Raw genomic sequence first — 17,155 nt, forward strand, 5'->3', positions numbered from 1 at the left:
AGCAAGAAGCCGGACAAGTGCTGGTAATCAGTGTATCTATCTCTCAGCCGTTACCCTGTTGAGGGTCATAAAAGCTTGAGGGCTTTTAGAGTGCCGTTGCTCTGAGCAATACAAGAAAACATGTCATTCCCTTAGGGTGCTCTGTGTTATCATGCCAGGACTGAGATACTGTTTGGGTGAGGCTTCTAGGAATAAAAAAAATGGTGTAATTTGCAAATTACAAACATGGTTGATGAACACGGCCTTTTCTGGGAAATTTGCAGCATCATTTTAATATGTTGATGCTAAATTATTTCTTTTTAACAGTTGTCTGGCTTGTGTCTAGGTCTTCTGGGGCCCTTTGTGTTTGATGCCATTTCTCTCAAAGATTACTTTGTAGCTTCACTGCTCAGCTGAGACCAATTTTGGTTTGGCCTAAATCATGACTGAGTTTATTGCCAAAAAGAACAGAGTCCCACTTTTCCTTTTTTCCTTTTCTTTCACTTTCTTTTCCTTTTCTTTCCATTTTCTTTCCTTGATCTCCGTTTCGTTTCGTTTCTTTTTCTTTTTCTTTCCATTTTCGTTTTCATTTAATTTTCATTTCTTTTTCATTTCTCTTTGTTTCTTTTTTCCCTACTTTGTTTCTTTCTTTCTTTCCTTCCTTCTTTCATTTTACTTTCTCTCCTTTCCATTTCTTTTCTTTACTGCACATTTTATTCTTTTGAACAAAGTGAACTGAGAGCAGATCCAACCTGTGTCAAAGACACATTCTGTTTCGTTCTCTTTGTGTTCTTGTGCTTTAGTTCCTTTAGGTTCCATCTGCTCTGCTTCATTGGTTCCCTTATTAGTTTCATAAGTCACTGATTATTGTCACCTGTATGTCATTATATCACCTTGTTTATCCTCTGTGTATATAAACCCTTTTATTCATTACCTTGTCGGTTCTCCTTTCAATCTATGTAAGTTTGCTTCTTCATTGTTTCTTGAGTAAAGTTGATTTAAACTTCTGCATTACGTGTCTTGGTAAAACATACACAGACTGTCAACCTGATGTTTTGACCTTCAAGCTGCCAAGACCGCAACAAATCATTTAAAATATATCGAATTTAATAGTTTATATCATTACAGCATATTATAGTCATGAAACATGCGATTCCTCTATTTAAGAAGTATAATTAATTGTTCATAAATAACGAAACCCACTCTTTTTCACAACAACTAAAAAAGACTCAGTCAGACTTTACCTACCTTATAAGCCAATGTTTAGACTCCTGGTAAGGAAGAGTCCCTGTTAAAGAGGAATGTAAAAGTATTTCTCTGAACAAAATCTCACACTCTACACACACCAGTCCTGCTCCGTGCTGTGTCATTACGTCTGATAAATTGTGGAAAAAATCTGAACTTGTGTGTACTGTATACATATTCACGCATACAGAAACGTTTTCACTTGAGAGGAAGAAATGTGTTTTACATGCACGCTCAAATAATAAAGGTTTAGTCTGGTTTGGCTTGGCTTGATTCAAACGTGAGGATGCAGTCAAGTTTGTCCGTGATATAAAATGAAATGGCATTATTGGGAGGAGTGAAATAAGCAGCTGGTCAAAAGTGTAAGGGCCCGATCAGACAAAACGCATCTTTTGCTGTGAGATCCGCCTCTTTTGAATTGTTTACAGTTGGCAGGAAAGCATTTTGCGTGCCGTGTGCCTCGCGTTTCTGGGCAGAGCGCTCCAAGCGCTCAAAGTTGAAAAAACCTCAACTCCGAGCAGAAAAGCGCTTGACGTCACGTGTGCCTTTTCCATTGTCCAATCGAATGAGTGGAGAGGCGGGGCTTCCCTTGTGGCAACGGAAATCTACAGATGCTCGGGACGCCTGGAGACAAGGATGAGAAACTTGTTGTGGCTGTTTGGGGTTACCTAGCAACATACAAAAAACGCTGCACGCTGCTCTTTTCAAAGAGTCATCGAAAGAGGAGCGTGGCGCGCCTTGAACATGAAAAGCGCGTTCTGTGTGATCGTACCCTTATGTGAATGTCCTTCTGCAAAACTGCACGCGAAACTCCGTTTAATGCAATCAACAGGCTTTCAAGAAAATAAGTTAAACACGGTGGTGCTCGGTTCAGGTCATTTCTTATACAGGGATTAAACACGACAGCAGTGTCTTTATGCTGTGACATTTCCAAACAGACGGTCGTCTGACACTGGCAGGCTGACTGCTAGCAGCATTGCTTTTTCTCTTACACACACACACACACACACATGCTCGAAGAGCGATCTGACAGTCTCATTAAATCAGTCTTAGTTCAGCGGTAAAAGCATGTGACATTCCCTCGGTCCATTGTGCCAGCTCAAATGTCAACCGCTTTTTAAAATTTCACTGATATGATCTACTCTCATTCAGTTTGATGTGGGAGGGGGTGACACATGCACTGTATAATGTATAAAGTGTGCTTAGAATGCACTTTAAGTCACCTTGGGTGAAAGTATCTGCTGAATGTAAATGTAACAATGTCAAATTGTTTAGTGGATCCACCAAAAACAAGCATAACAAAAATATTCTGGGACTTTAAGAATCAATATCAAATGAAAGATTGTGATAAATAAGTACAGTTGTTATGATCATGTGGACTTGGCAGCTGGGCTATTGTAAAGTTTATTTAGCTAGAGATTAAGAATTAAAAGTTGTTTTTGAGATTGGCCACATCTTCACTTTCTCCGTTCTTATCACCTTGGTGACCTAAACTTCATGCTTTGGTAAAGATTATTTGAATATAAATGTGTTTTGGGGGGTTTTGGAAAGGTTCTGCAAGTTACGTAAATAACCCAAATCAATAATGTCATGTGTAAATGGATGCTTGGTGGGTCTGGCTTTTATTCCTGGACTCTGAAGATGTTTGGAAATTCGCTCCAGGGGCTCTTGAAAAAAGGGAGTGGAGCTATTTTTCTGTAGCTATGCTGTCATATTTTTGTTCCTCTTCATCAAAGATGAAAACACTTGTTGCGGCGAATTGGACGAAATGCGAAAAGTTCTAATATCCAAGTACATCCACCCAGAAATGTTTTTTTTCCAGCATCAACAGAATGATTTAGACAACTACGGTTCAAAAAGCAAACTTTATATACATACTGTATATATAAGAGCTGCCATTTGTAAATTATTTTAATGTGAAATGTCGCAATAAAAGCACAATTATTGTGCCTTTGGACCCCTGTGTAAATATCATCTGTCTTTCTGGTGTTTTATGTCTGCCTGTATATCGTCATCATGTTATCCGTGCGTGTTAAAACAACTCTCAAAAATTATTTATAGCAAGATGAAACAACTATCTGACGTTCTTTCAAACACACAGGTTTGGCCGTATACCATCTAAACCTGAGATACTTTCACTGATCTACCGATTAAAGCCATAACACACAGAATTAATTGCTGGATGTTTTTTATAACTGGATTAAGTTAACTCAGCACATTTTGACTGCCGCTAGAAAGACTTTAATTGTAAACTGTCTGAAATGTTCATGCTGCTAATGTGAAAGATATGGTAACTGAAAGGTATATCTATACTGTATGCTAAAAAATTTAATGAAGGTTCAGAATATACGATTGGATATCATTTGCTATTTTAGTTAAAAGTAGGAGAGGAATTCTCATTATAAAGAGCATTTGATTTAACAAAATATGTAGTCCATTAGTATTTTTTTTTTTCTAGATTTAAATTTATTTGAATTTGGTATATTTTATAATTATGCAATTTCTGTGCATATACAGTATTTGCGAAAATTCTAATTTAAAAAAGGGCCTCTAAAGTCCTTAAGTTTAAATGTTTAAAGTGATAGGTCACCCCAAAATTCTGTCATTATTTGCTGTTGTCATTTCAAGCCTTTATGACTTTCTTCAGCAGAACACAAAAGATTTTTCGAAGAAATTTGGTAACCGAACAGCGGCGACACCCATTCACTTCTGTTGTATGGACACACACCAACCAATGCAAGTGAATGCGGTCCAGTTAACATAATTTTTCCGAATATCTTCTTTTGTGTTATGCATACAGGTTTGATATGACCAAAGGTTGGACTTTTCGGGTGAACTATCCCTTTAATTGAAGCATCTTCAATTTCGGGAAGGAACTTTATTTTTACAGTATGTAATACAATCAGTTTCAGATTGTGTTCAATACACATACTGGGTTTACAATGTGATATTCTGTACAAAATAAAAAAGGAAATTGAAATAATGGATTTATTTCCTATATATTTACAATTTGAATAACATTATATTTTATATTATATTAAGAAAATTCAACGTTCACTTTAATGAATCTTCTTTAGGTAAAATAATATCAGTTTAATAGGTCACTAAAAGGTAAAACTAAATTTTAGCAAAACTAAAAGAGAGCTTCTTAATGCAATAAAAATAAAAATACATGTTGACACTGGTCACATGTTGGTAGATGTTATGTCTTTGGCTACAATTTTTTGTTTAGCAATATATTGATATATCTCTTTAAAGCTTTTAAATCTTTCCTTTCTGTTGTGGTTTCATTTCCTCGCTCAAAGTCTCATGTGATTAATTTAAGACTGAATGATGTAATATGGGCTGAACGTACAGTAATAAAGTAAGACAGTATGAGATTCTCAACCCCACCTCTGAGGAGTTTATTACCGTGACATAGTTCATCTTTACATTCTCTTAGTTTTAGCGATGCTATAATAATCATAGGAGATATTTGTTAAGAGGTTTTGATGTTTTACAGGTGAGAGAATGAAAGACGTGTAGCTTTGTAAAATTGACACAAAATTATATCTTTCTTTAACCCATTTAAGTTTTACTAGGATAGAAACACGCCATTTTTTCTATGGAAAGCATAATCATTCTTGGCTGGCAGACCATGCCATTTTTAAGTCAGACACGAGGGCATAAGTGGGCACCGTTGCATTCATTGCCTTTCTCTCTCTCTGTGCAGATATGTGCCAATACAGTGATTTTCCTGTGCACCAACATCATCGGCATCTGCACACATTACCCGGCTGAGGTGTCTCAGAGACAAGCCTTCAAAGAGACTAGAGGATACATCCAGGCCAGAATACACCTTCAGAGAGAAAACCAGCAGCAGGTCTGCAAGTCCTTGAGTGCACAAATACACCCACCCGGTGTTTGTTCATTTCTTATCACACTTCAGAAACTAACGCCATACATTTCATTTTTATGCAGTAAGGAATGTCATGTTGTGTGTTTTCCTCTCGTGCCGGCTTTGGTTTAAACATGTCTTTCCTGTTTTCCAATAACTGCATGTTCAAACATAGAAAAGAATTGAGCACTTTACTTTAAAATGTGCTGTTTGTCACAGGTCACAGTAACTAAAAATAGTCTTTTCCTCATACATGTCCTTCTTAAAATCTTGTGCGGCATAAAAAGTCTTCATGTTAACTGTCAGCGACGCACATGTGTACTTTAACAAACGATTAATAGTGTCATCTCATAAATCCCATCAAGGAACGCCTGCTGCTCTCTGTGCTGCCAAGGCACGTTGCCATGGAGATGAAGGCAGACATCAACGTCAAGAAAGAGGATATGATGTTTCACAAGATCTACATCCAGAAGCACGACAACGTCAGGTACGCAAATGCCAAGACCGCACATGGTGTCATGCTGTCACATTTGCCAGTTATGTCATCACACCTCCAGTGCTGTCTCCGTGTGATTAAAACAGATAATAAAGCAGAGACGTATTACACACTCATGCAGCTTAAGGTTATTGTTCCCAAGACTTTGGCCATGTTGAACGTTAAACACAGATTAGGTTGTTTGCAGTCCTTGAGACGTGACTTTCCTCAAATATGTTTGTTCCTGTCTTACCGGATAGAGGGTCAAGTTGCTTGTTATAATATTCCTGAAAAAGGAAATGATTTCAATGCAAATGAAATGCAAAAAACACGATTTTAATCGAAAATGGTGTGTATGAACACATGCTTCCATAAAATCCAAGCAAACTTGGATTTGGATGTGTAAAAATGCTAAATGTCACACTGGCGCCCCAAATTCTGTGAAATTTGCCATTTTCGGGTGTTTATAAAAGAAACCGTGCCATCTGTTGTCACATGGCAATTTGTCCAGACCGTGTGTGTGTCCATTCTGTCATGTATTAAATTGTAGTTGATGACCATGTCTCCTGCTTGTAGCGGCAGGGACTTTAAGAAGAGCTGCCAGGTCATGGTTTTTCTAATTGAAGAATAGACTGAAGTAACAGTAGAGACCACCCTCTATTCAGAATGTGAACTGAATCGATGCTTTTCACGGTTAGCCCATCAAACCAACGGCAGTGACCCAGACAAGGGCCTTCAGTGATTATTGATCTCATTTCCTTCTGTCTGTCTTTTGTCGTCTTCTATCTGTCCTCTCAACAGTATCCTGTTCGCGGACATTGAGGGCTTCACCAGTTTGGCGTCGCAATGCACAGCCCAGGAGTTGGTGATGACCCTTAATGAGCTTTTTGCACGCTTTGATAAATTAGCTTGGGTAAGTAGACAGTATTGTTATATTGATCATGTGCTCTCAACATTTAGTACACCATAATGCGAACGCTCCCAAAACTACGTAGCAAAGCTATAGCAACCAAACAAAAGACCCCAGAAACCACATAGAAATCCATAGCAACCAAGCAAAAGACCCCAAAACCCACATTAGCCTTAGCAACAAAGCAAAACATGCCAGAAACCACATAGCAACTACCGAAAAAGTCCAGAAAACGCTAAGCATTTCCATACCAATAGAAACCACATACAGTAGCAAAGCCCTAGCAACAACCCCAACCCGTCTAAAAGCCACATAGCAATGCCCTAGCACCCACCCAAAAGCCACATAGTGGTGCCTAGCAACCACCCAAAAGGCCCAGAAAAAACTAACAGTTCCATAGTACCTAAAACACCATAGAAACCGCATAGCAATGCCCTAGCAACCATCCGGAAAACACTTAGCAGTTCCATAGCAAACACATAAACCAATATCCTAGCATCACATGGAATATCCTTACAACCTCTCAGAACTTCACAGCCATGCGCTAAGCCCTGGCAACCACCCAAAACATGACACAATCATCCCCAACTTTTACCTTTCAAAGTAACTCACACTTCCTTGAAGAAATGCTCAAATATAATTTTGAGTCCCCTACTGTTATGCTTTTTTCCAAAGCTCTGCAGTAATGACTGTTAATATGCTCGCGGTATGTTATGTCTGTATTCTCAGGAAAACCACTGTCTGCGGATCAAGATCCTGGGGGATTGTTATTACTGCGTGTCTGGACTTCCGGAACCGAGGGCCGACCACGCTCATTGCTGTGTGGAGATGGGGGTGGACATGATCGAGGCCATCTCGTATGTTTTTCTCGACCTCATTTTCCATCACGTCCTCCGTGTCATTTGCTCCTCAATGCGTTTTTCAATGCACGTGCATGCATGATTGCAGATTGGTGCGAGAGGTGACGGGAGTGAACGTGAACATGCGTGTGGGCATACACAGCGGCCGCGTGCACTGCGGGGTGCTCGGCCTGCGCAAATGGCAGTTTGATGTCTGGTCCAACGATGTCACGCTGGCCAACCAAATGGAAGCTGGAGGCAAAGCAGGGTAAGCGAGAACAGCACCCATGTGAAGTTTGCAGAAACATGTTGTTAATCTGTGTTCAATTTAAATTTGGCATTGAACAAATAATGTGGGTTGATACAACACAAGAAATGTAGAGGTATAGAAGTGTATATGTCTGCACTAAAAGTGAAAATGCCTATAGGCGAATCCATATCACCAAAGCCACGCTACAGTATTTAAATGGAGACTATGAGGTGGAACCAGGTTCTGGAGGAGACAGAAATGCTTACCTGAAAGACAACAACATTGAGACATTTTTTGTGCTGGGTTGCAGTCAGAAAAGGGTGAGCACTTGTATTCTCCATGATAATAATATAATTAATCTTTGGGGATCAATGAAACTATATATATATATTTGTGCTGCAAGAAAAAAAAAATCCTGTTTGTGTGTGCCAATAATCTCCTGCAGAAAGAAGAAAAAGCCATGATGGCTAAAATGCAGCGCGCTAGGGCCAACTCTTCAGAAGGGCTGATGCCGCGGTGGGTTCCTGACAGATCTTTCTCCAGGACTAAAGATTCAAAAGTCTTCAGACAGATGGTAAGATCTCTGTCCACTTACTTTTTCTACTCTAAAGTTGAGGACCTTGCTGCTCTCCATCTGCATAAAAAAACTATTCAATTGTGTCAAAAAATATTGCCTGAAGTATTAGTGGGGAGGGGGGAGAAATACACAAAAAGAACAATGTATGTAATGATGTTGCTTATTTTTTAGTAAAAAGGTAGAGTTTGAAGGGATGTAATAAAGGGACTTTTAAAGTAACTCGTCCTTACAACTAGTAAGCTTAACATTTAGATTTTTTAAATCTTTAATTATTATTAATAATTTTTAGTATGCACAAAGTGATTGCTTTTATTAATTGAAGTAAACAGCAAAATTGCATTTCCCTCATTCTCAGCTGCAAGGGTTGTGGGTTCGATTACAAAAGAAGATATTTTGAAGAATGTTGTTAACACATTCACTTGCATTCGTTACAATAGAAGTGAATGGGGGGTTTTGGTGTTCTGTTACCAACATTTTTCAAAATATCTCTTTTTATCTTATGCAGAAGAAAGAAAGTCATACAAGTTTGAAATGACAAAGAGTAAATGATGAGAGAATTTTCACTTTGAAGGTGAACTACTCCTTTAAGAAACCGGCTGATGAAATGCCAATTTCAGTGCCAACACTGAAGAAAACAAAAACTAATGCGTTATTTTAGTCACAGCATAATTTTCGACATCACATAATTGTTTTGATGAGGTTTCTTATTTTTCTACAGTCTAGAAAAAGTATTAAGGAATGAATAAGTGATCCTAAACGTTTGTAAGGTAGTGTAAATCTCTCTAACCAGTAAGGTTTAAAACAAGAAAAAGACAGAAGTAGTGAAGAAGAAAGTCTTTGTTTCAGTCTAACAGCCTATCTCTGGTGCCCATCTCTCTCTCACTCTGGGTGTAATTTGAATTCTGTGAGTGTGAATTCAAGTCGCAGTGACTCTGCGGGGTTGGAGCTTTGGAGTTGTCTAAAATAAGACGTGTTATTCCTTTTCTGCCCCAACTAATCTACCTGTCTGTTTTCAGGGCATAGATGAAGCCTCCAGCAAAGATAAGTGAGTTCTGGTTTTATTAGTACACAAATTCATTCTCTCAGGCTCTGCGGGGATTTATGGGTAACATTTCACCGACTGTTTTTGTTTGTGATGTTTGCTCAGGGGGGAAAGGCATCATCAAATAATTATTCTTGATCAGATTTCAAACGTAATCGCCCCCAATCCTTTTCAAATGAATAGTTGTTTAAAAACATTCAATTCTGTGAACGTTCATATCACAATAAAGCTTGTGACCAGAATAGACATTTTTGCTGACTTTTTTTAATGTATACTGTGACGTTTCTTCCCTTCATTTGGAAATTCTCCTCCCAGCCGCTGTGCTCAGGAGGCTCTGAATCCAGAAGATGAGGTCGATGAGTTTTTAGGTCGTGCCATTGATGCCCGCAGCATTGACCAGCTACGAAAAGACCACGTGAAGAAATTCCTGCTTACATTCCAAACACCTGTCCTGGAGAAAAAGGTCTGTGAACAGTTTTAATACCGTCCATGTTTACACTTGAATTCTGAGAAACATTTTGTAACGGCTAACAACAACGCCAATTTTCATGCTTTCAGTACTCGAAAAAAGTGGATGATCGCTTCGGTGGCTATGTGGCCTGTACCCTTATCGTATTCTGCTTTATTGCTTTTATTCAGCTTATCATCTTCCCACAGTGAGTTTGGATGCATTGTACAGCATTTTTCCTATTAAAAGCAATGTGATCTGTGTTCACAGTGTGTTTTAAAAATGTTGTGGTTTGGTTTTGCAGTACTCCATTAATGCTGGGCATGTTCATCAGCATCTTTATTATGCTCGCCAATGTGCTCTTCATATGTGCCATTTATTCCTGCGTTAAGGTCAGTCTTTGTGTCACTTAATCCTTCCTGTTTGATTTGTAGTATTGATATTACCACGTGCAATAAATAACTTGACAAATGTAGGTTATTCATACTATCCTTGGTGAAGTATGTCAGTTCTGCGCAGAATGTTAAAGCATTTTATGGAAGTCATCATGTAGAATTTTTTTTTTTTGATTTATGCCTTTCTTCTAACTTTGTGTCTTATTTCAGTTTTTTCCAGCTGCTTTGCAGACAGTATCAAAGAGGATTGTACAATCCCGCATAAACAGCACCCTAGTCGGAGTCTTCACCATTCTGCTTCTCTTTATCTCTGCTTTTGTTAATATGGTAGGCATCCATAGTGAATTCACTTTAAAAGGATCTTTTACCAAATAAATTAAACAGATGTTGATGATTTTTGTCAGTAGAGTTATGCAGTATTAAGCTTTGGGTAGGCCAAGGCCACAAACAAATATGTGACCATGGACAACAAAACCAGTCATAAGGGTCAATTTTCCGCAATTTTGATTTTTACATCACCTGAAAGCTGAAAAACAAGCTTTATTTTGATGTATGGTTTGTTGGGATAGGTCGATATATGGCTGAGATACAACCGTTGTGAAAAAAATCACAATATTGAGAAAATGGCCTTTGAAGTTTTTAATAAGGGGTACTGTGGCAGGCCATCCACTCACAATAATAAAGTTTTTATATATTTAAGGTAGGAAATTTACAAAATATCTTCATGGATCATGATCTTTACTCAATATCCTAATGATTTTGGGCATCAGAATCAAAATCAGATTTTTTTTTGGCTTTTACTAAAAATGTTCACGTGCTCCTTAAGACTAGTTTTGTGATCCAGGGTCACATATGTCTATTTTTAAATGCAGTTTCTTCTGTTTTATTCTATTTAACATCCTGTTGGACAACTTTACAATCATAAAGATAAAACTGGAAGGGTTACAGCATATAATGTATGTTTCTTCAAATATGCTTAAAAAAATTCCGCATTTCAGTTTTCCTGTAGCCGAGTGAATCTGCTAGATTGTGTTGCCGGACCACCGAATGTTTCTGCTTTAGTCACTGTGTGTCAGTTGTATAATGGGACTGGAACAGCAGAGGACCCTCTGACACTGTGTTTATCATGTCCTTTACCTGAGGTCAGTGTGTTTGATCATCTGGATGCTTTGCGTACACTTTGCATGTCTTCTCACTTGTGTATTCAAATGCTGCTTAATGTGTTTTTTCCCAGTGTGGCTGAAAATATTGTTTGTTTTCCCACAACTTTGTTTTCTTTGAACCTTTTTGGTTCGCTATTATGAGTGTTGCCGAGGTAACAATATTATGAGTCAATAGACATTCTAGAGCGTTGCGATATTTCTATATGCTCAGACAGGAATCAGTACTTTTCAGTATCAGTATCTAGACTTTAACCATATGGAATTTATCACAACTAAATTGTCTGTCTGTTATGTATTTTTCTTCTTCTATACCATTTGAAGTTTTTATCTATATCAGGTTTTTGCGTTTAGATGTTTTCTGTAAAGCTGCTTTGCATTGCACATTGTGAAAAGTGCTAAATACTCTTTATACTATGTATTGAAATGCAGAAGGTTTTGACTGCTGCTGTTGTCTGTGCCCTCAGTATTTCATGTACAGTGTGCTGCTGACTGTGCTGTGCTGCTCAGTGTTCCTGCACATCAGCAGTATAGGCAAGCTGGTCCTCGCGGTCTTCATCCAGATCTGCTTCCTGCTGCTTGTGGAGTGGCCTATGGTTACTCTGTTGGACAACGCTGACCTTCTGGTCACCGCCAAGTCACTGTAAGTTTTCAATGAATTGAAAGAGAGTGTTTTAAATGTGGCGGCTCCCAAGATATTACACTGAAGTCTAAATGACATAACATGTGATGCACATTGCAGATGATCCTAAACCAAAATCACCAGATTAGAGAGAAATTGGACACTCAATGTGAAGTTACACTTGCAGTTTAATTAGTTAATGTTAAATGTAATAGATTCTTCAAAAATAATAGCCAACCTTTTTGGAAGGCATATGCTATGGATTTTATTGAATTTATGATTGAATGTATATTTAGCAAGTAGTTTTACTAATGTGAGTACAGTAGGAGTGTCACAATGTACCCGTATGGACAATAGTGGTGATATTAGAGTCCATCCGGAAAGTGTTCACAGCGCTTCACTTTTTCCACATTTTGTTATGTTACAGCCTTATTCCAAAATGGATTAAATTCATTATTTTCCTCAAAATTCGACAAACAAAACCCCATAATGACAACGTGAAAGACTTTGTTTGAAATCTTTTAAAAATTTTCAAATTTATTAAAAATAGAAAACGAAAAAGCACATGTACATAAGTATTCTCAGCCTTTACTTAATACTATGTTGAAGCACATTTGCGTTAATTCTACATGGTGCACACATGAGAATACTGTAAAAAAAAGTTAAAAGCCACAATGTTTATAAATTTTCTGCAAACCTATACTTGCATGATTCATCAGGCAAACAAAATAAACTGATTGCATTATTTTTTGTATAATATTTCAAGAGATATTGGAGTAATGTAATTATCATGAATTCTTCGGACTATGATATTTGAGTAAAAATAATATTTTATAATTGTGAAAATCTGATATGGTGACGGGCCTAAATGTTTTTTGTGCAGGTCTTTTAATGGAACAGAGCATTGGTGAGTACATGACATTCTTTATTATTAGTTCATAAATCATCATAAGTATTAAATAGATTAAAAACATTAAAATACAAGGCGTTATAAATACATGGTTAAAATTGTTCAACTTTATTAAATCTGTTTATATTATTTGTCATGCTTTTTAATGTAAGTTTTCTTTCACATTAACCTTGTGTTACTCTTCTTTCCCTACGTAGCCATAAACCAATGACTAAGGTTTATCTGAAGGTGACGATTCCAGTCATCCTCACTGTTTTTGTATTGGCTCTCTACCTGCACGCACAGCAGGTGGAGTCCACAGCACGCCTCGACTTCCTGTGGAAGCTACAGGTGTGTTTCCACCGGCCTATCTTTGGACTGTTCATGTACTAAACATTTTCTGTTAACATGACTCAGATCCTAGGACAATTTTTTTTTTGGCCTAAAGAATTAAATCTGGTCACGTTATTGTTACTCTTGATTATGAAGTCTTAAAGAGACCAAGTGTAGGAATCTGTTACTGAACAGAAATATGCATCAGATGATGCATGAGGTCGAGAACTACAATGGCTCTTTTATATGATCTCCTTGTGTCCTTATAGGCGACAGAAGAGAAAGAGGATATGGAGGAGCTACAGGCTTACAACCGTCGTCTTCTTCACAACATCCTGCCCAAAGACGTGGCTGCCCACTTCCTTGCAATAGAGCGGAGAAACGATGAGCTTTACTATCAGTCGTGTGAATGTGTGGCTGTCATGTTTGCGTCCATCAGTAACTTCTCTGAATTTTACACTGAACTGGAGGCCAACAATGAGGGCGTGGAATGCCTGCGACTCCTCAACGAGATCATCGCTGACTTTGATGAGGTGAGAAAGTCATGAGGGAGAGAGAGAGAGAGAGGACTTCATGTACGTTACTTATACCTGGAATCAAGATGCAGTTGTATGATTTTTAAATTTCAGGAACTGTCTGCTCAATTGTTTTTGCTTACATTTTCTTGGTTGATTTGACAGTTTTACTATAAGACAAAATTGGATGGATGTGTGATGTCAACATTTCTGCCACCACAAGGTGGAAGCACCCTTATGTATTGTGTAAAATAACTGTTTCTAAGCCACTAATAGGACTTTTATGTTCGTTGTTTACATATATTGGTTACTCTTTACAATAAGGTAGTAAATGCATCAGCTAACATTAGCTAACAATGAACAGTTTAGTTTTTCGTTATGTTTAATCCCTGTTAATACAGTTTTTTCTGTTAATTCATGGTGCATTAACTAAAGTTAACAGTGACAACATTTTATTTTAATTATGTATTAGTAAAGGCTGAAATTAACATGAACTAACATTTATAAATGCTGTATAAGTATTGTTCATTGTTAGTTGATTTAAGCTAATGCATTAACTAACTATTAACAAATAGCACGTTAATGTAAAGTGTTACCCATGTATTAATAAAAATAAAAATAATATTTATTTCTTTATGTATAAAAAATAACCTATTGGATTTTTTTTAATCCAAATTGTAATATTTTATATAATTTAATGATATTTTTAAAAAATTAATTTGAATATCTGATCCAAACATACATTTGAGTTGGGTTTGTGTATTGTCTAACTTGTAAAAGGCTTGTATTTTATGTATATATATAAACACATAATATTTTGCTATTCCCTCAATTTTGTTTTCATAGATAATATCTGAGGACAAATTTAAGCAATTGGAGAAGATCAAAACTATCGGCAGTACGTACATGGCGGCATCTGGACTGAACGACTCAACGTATGACAAAGAAGGCCGCACCCACATTTTAGCTTTGGCCGACTACACCATGAGGCTACGAGAACAGATGAAGTACATCAACGAACACTCGTTCAACAACTTTCAGATGAAGATTGGTAAGTATGTGTATATACCATGGAAACCAATGAAGATTCCATATATCTTTAAATTCAGCAAGCAGAAGGTTCAAAACAACTTTTAATGACTGAAGTCATCACTCAGTATAGGTTTACACTGAAAGACGTGTTTTCTCCACAGGTTTGAACATTGGGCCTGTGGTTGCTGGTGTGATCGGAGCCAGAAAGCCTCAGTATGATATATGGGGAAACACAGTGAATGTGGCCAGTCGCATGGACAGCACTGGTGTTCCTGATCGAATCCAGGTGACCACATCAGGACAAAACACTGCATGCATTTTGCTTTTATTGTGTTTAGGTTAAGTTAGTTTGGCCAAAAATAGTCTTATTAGTTTACTTCAAATTGAGTGAAATCGGGGCTTTATTTTATGTTGTGCAACACATTGATTATCAAAATTATCTAATAATTTATGAATTTATTAAGATGGTGCTGCCCTCTAGCGTCAAGTGACTGCCATTGCAGTTCACCAACAGACTGCCTAGTTTACATAAAAGCGTGTATATTTTTATTTTAATATGCCTATTGAAAGGCTACAGACATGTTACTTACAGACATTAAATAACACATTAGTTCCATCCATGGAAGTTTGATTCATTCCTTTGTATTCTTACAGGTGACCACTGACTTGTACCATGTACTAGAGGATAAGGGCTACCAGCTGGAATGCCGTGGACTGGTGAAAGTAAAGGGGAAAGGAGATATGACCACTTACTTCCTCAATAGTGGACCTGTCTGCAGTTAACACTGACCAAATGTCTCTCAATGCACTGATATGCAGGAAGGACAAAAGGCTTTGAATGGGTTTTGAACTTGATCTTGAACAGATCCAGATATAACCACTCACAAGCTCATGTCTGACCATCAGTGGGCATGTGTAAAATACACGCATATTGGGAATATTTAGGTACTCTACCTGTACCATTCGTTGAAGAACTGTTGGAAACAACACTTTATTTTGAAGAAACCTTTATTTTGTAGGAAAGACTTCTTACCAAAATTTGAACTCTTTATTTATTGTCAGGTTTTTAAAGCATGTAAATAAAAAGAAACATGAATGTGATTATATATGCAAGCATCAAGAAGAAACTGACCAAAGAAAGTGTTTGATGTAAGAACACGACACACCTGCTAATCTGTTTGAAATGTCTGTAAACAGCTGATATAAAAGTGATTTTGTTTTGTTCTTCTCTACCATAAAGGCCATATTCTACTACAAACACTAAAGCAAAAACATCTGTTGTCAATAAAGGCCAGTGGTTTGCTTCACTTCCAGTGGCTTTTATTTACAATTGATATAGGTTATGATTGATCAGTATGTTTTTCCCTTTTAGTATTTTTGTACGAATGAGTGAACTTAAATGAAGGAGATGGTTTTAGATGTTTATTTTGTCGTGCGTGTGCGTGCATCTGAGTGTGTGCGTGTGAATGTCCGAGTAAACACAGCGTGTTATTTCTAAAGGGCATAACAGCTCACTGTGAGATTTAAAAAATGTATTCAAAATAGCCTTTTTTTTAATCAAGTGCTATTTTAGTGTCGATTCTTTTCCGTTTTCTCCCAACAGAAGTCAATTCACTTTTCATCCGAGCTCATTAATGTATTTCACAAATTGTACATTTGAATTATTCCTCCGAAAAAATGAGACCTCTAAGTGGCAGGAAAATTCCATTACAGTATAGTCAGCGATTCTTAGGACCCTTGTTAGTATGTGTTACTGTGCTGAAAGAGTCCCATAGGGCTTAGTGGCTGCTGACAAAATGTGGCTAGACATCATTGCTACATATCTGACAGTGTTCAACATAAGTCCATTTCAGCATTTCATCACAAGCGTTCTGAGTCATGCCAGTGTGACTGTCGAGATGTTTTAAGGTATGCAATTACTGGTTAAAGCAAAGGTTAGCACTGAGTATTTTTGTTTTAAAGTTTACCATTCCATACTTTGGATCCAACTTTGAGTTTATTTATAATAAATATTGTACATCCCCTTCCCTAATTGAATGTATTATGTTTAACAGTCCTACCTTCTGATATGTACAAAAGCACATATGATTTTTAGTTAATATGTTTGTGGTACACCGACCACTTAAGACTGTTTCCACTGAAAAGTTGTAAAATCAATAAATGGGGTGTTTTATTTAAACATCTTTGGTCTCCATATCTTCTGCATCAATTGTTCTGATTGTCATTAAAAGACCCCTGATTAGATGCTTTCTACTATTTGGGAGTTGGCACCAATCTGCACAATAAAGTTTCATGAAAACAGTCCATAAAGATGTAAAAATTGCTTTCAAGTGGCAATCTAAAGTTTGCATTTCATAACCTTCCTACAACTGCTGACTGTTACAGGCCTGGCTATCAGGTAGACAGACAGGCCATTGTAGGCTTCGACCCTTACTGATTGTTGTGTTAATGGGTCTCTTCTCTTTGTTCGGGCCCTGCGTGGTGTCTTCAAGTATCCAGAGTCTGGTCTCATCGTGTCAGTCGATAGTTTGCAATCACGATTCCGTCCTACAGAAAGTAGCGACCCC

General features: G+C 37.4%; 1 protein-coding gene across 2 annotated transcripts in view; it reads left to right on the forward strand.

Annotated features, from left to right (window-relative positions):
- adcy6b (adenylate cyclase 6b) overlaps window positions 1-16,769 on the forward strand; it is a 32,672-nt gene extending 15,903 nt beyond the window's left edge. For both annotated transcript variants that reach the window (XM_056733047.1, XM_056733046.1), the window contains exons 4-23: window positions 4,937-5,086; window positions 5,467-5,588; window positions 6,378-6,489; window positions 7,216-7,343; window positions 7,435-7,593; window positions 7,754-7,895; window positions 8,021-8,149; window positions 9,169-9,197; window positions 9,510-9,657; window positions 9,753-9,850; window positions 9,947-10,034; window positions 10,248-10,364; window positions 11,036-11,179; window positions 11,665-11,840; window positions 12,703-12,726; window positions 12,927-13,059; window positions 13,311-13,574; window positions 14,403-14,607; window positions 14,750-14,874; window positions 15,243-16,769. In XM_056733047.1, coding sequence (XP_056589025.1) covers window positions 4,937-5,086; window positions 5,467-5,588; window positions 6,378-6,489; window positions 7,216-7,343; window positions 7,435-7,593; window positions 7,754-7,895; window positions 8,021-8,149; window positions 9,169-9,197; window positions 9,510-9,657; window positions 9,753-9,850; window positions 9,947-10,034; window positions 10,248-10,364; window positions 11,036-11,179; window positions 11,665-11,840; window positions 12,703-12,726; window positions 12,927-13,059; window positions 13,311-13,574; window positions 14,403-14,607; window positions 14,750-14,874; window positions 15,243-15,371 — 2,622 coding nt within the window. In that variant the 3' untranslated portion in view covers window positions 15,372-16,769. The remainder of the gene's footprint in view (window positions 1-4,936; window positions 5,087-5,466; window positions 5,589-6,377; window positions 6,490-7,215; window positions 7,344-7,434; window positions 7,594-7,753; window positions 7,896-8,020; window positions 8,150-9,168; window positions 9,198-9,509; window positions 9,658-9,752; window positions 9,851-9,946; window positions 10,035-10,247; window positions 10,365-11,035; window positions 11,180-11,664; window positions 11,841-12,702; window positions 12,727-12,926; window positions 13,060-13,310; window positions 13,575-14,402; window positions 14,608-14,749; window positions 14,875-15,242) is intronic.
- The last annotated feature ends 386 nt before the right edge of the window (window positions 16,770-17,155 follow it).

The sequence above is a fragment of the Triplophysa dalaica genome, chromosome 20, assembly GCF_015846415.1.
Source record: "Triplophysa dalaica isolate WHDGS20190420 chromosome 20, ASM1584641v1, whole genome shotgun sequence".
Classification (NCBI taxonomy): Eukaryota; Metazoa; Chordata; class Actinopteri; order Cypriniformes; family Nemacheilidae; genus Triplophysa; species Triplophysa dalaica.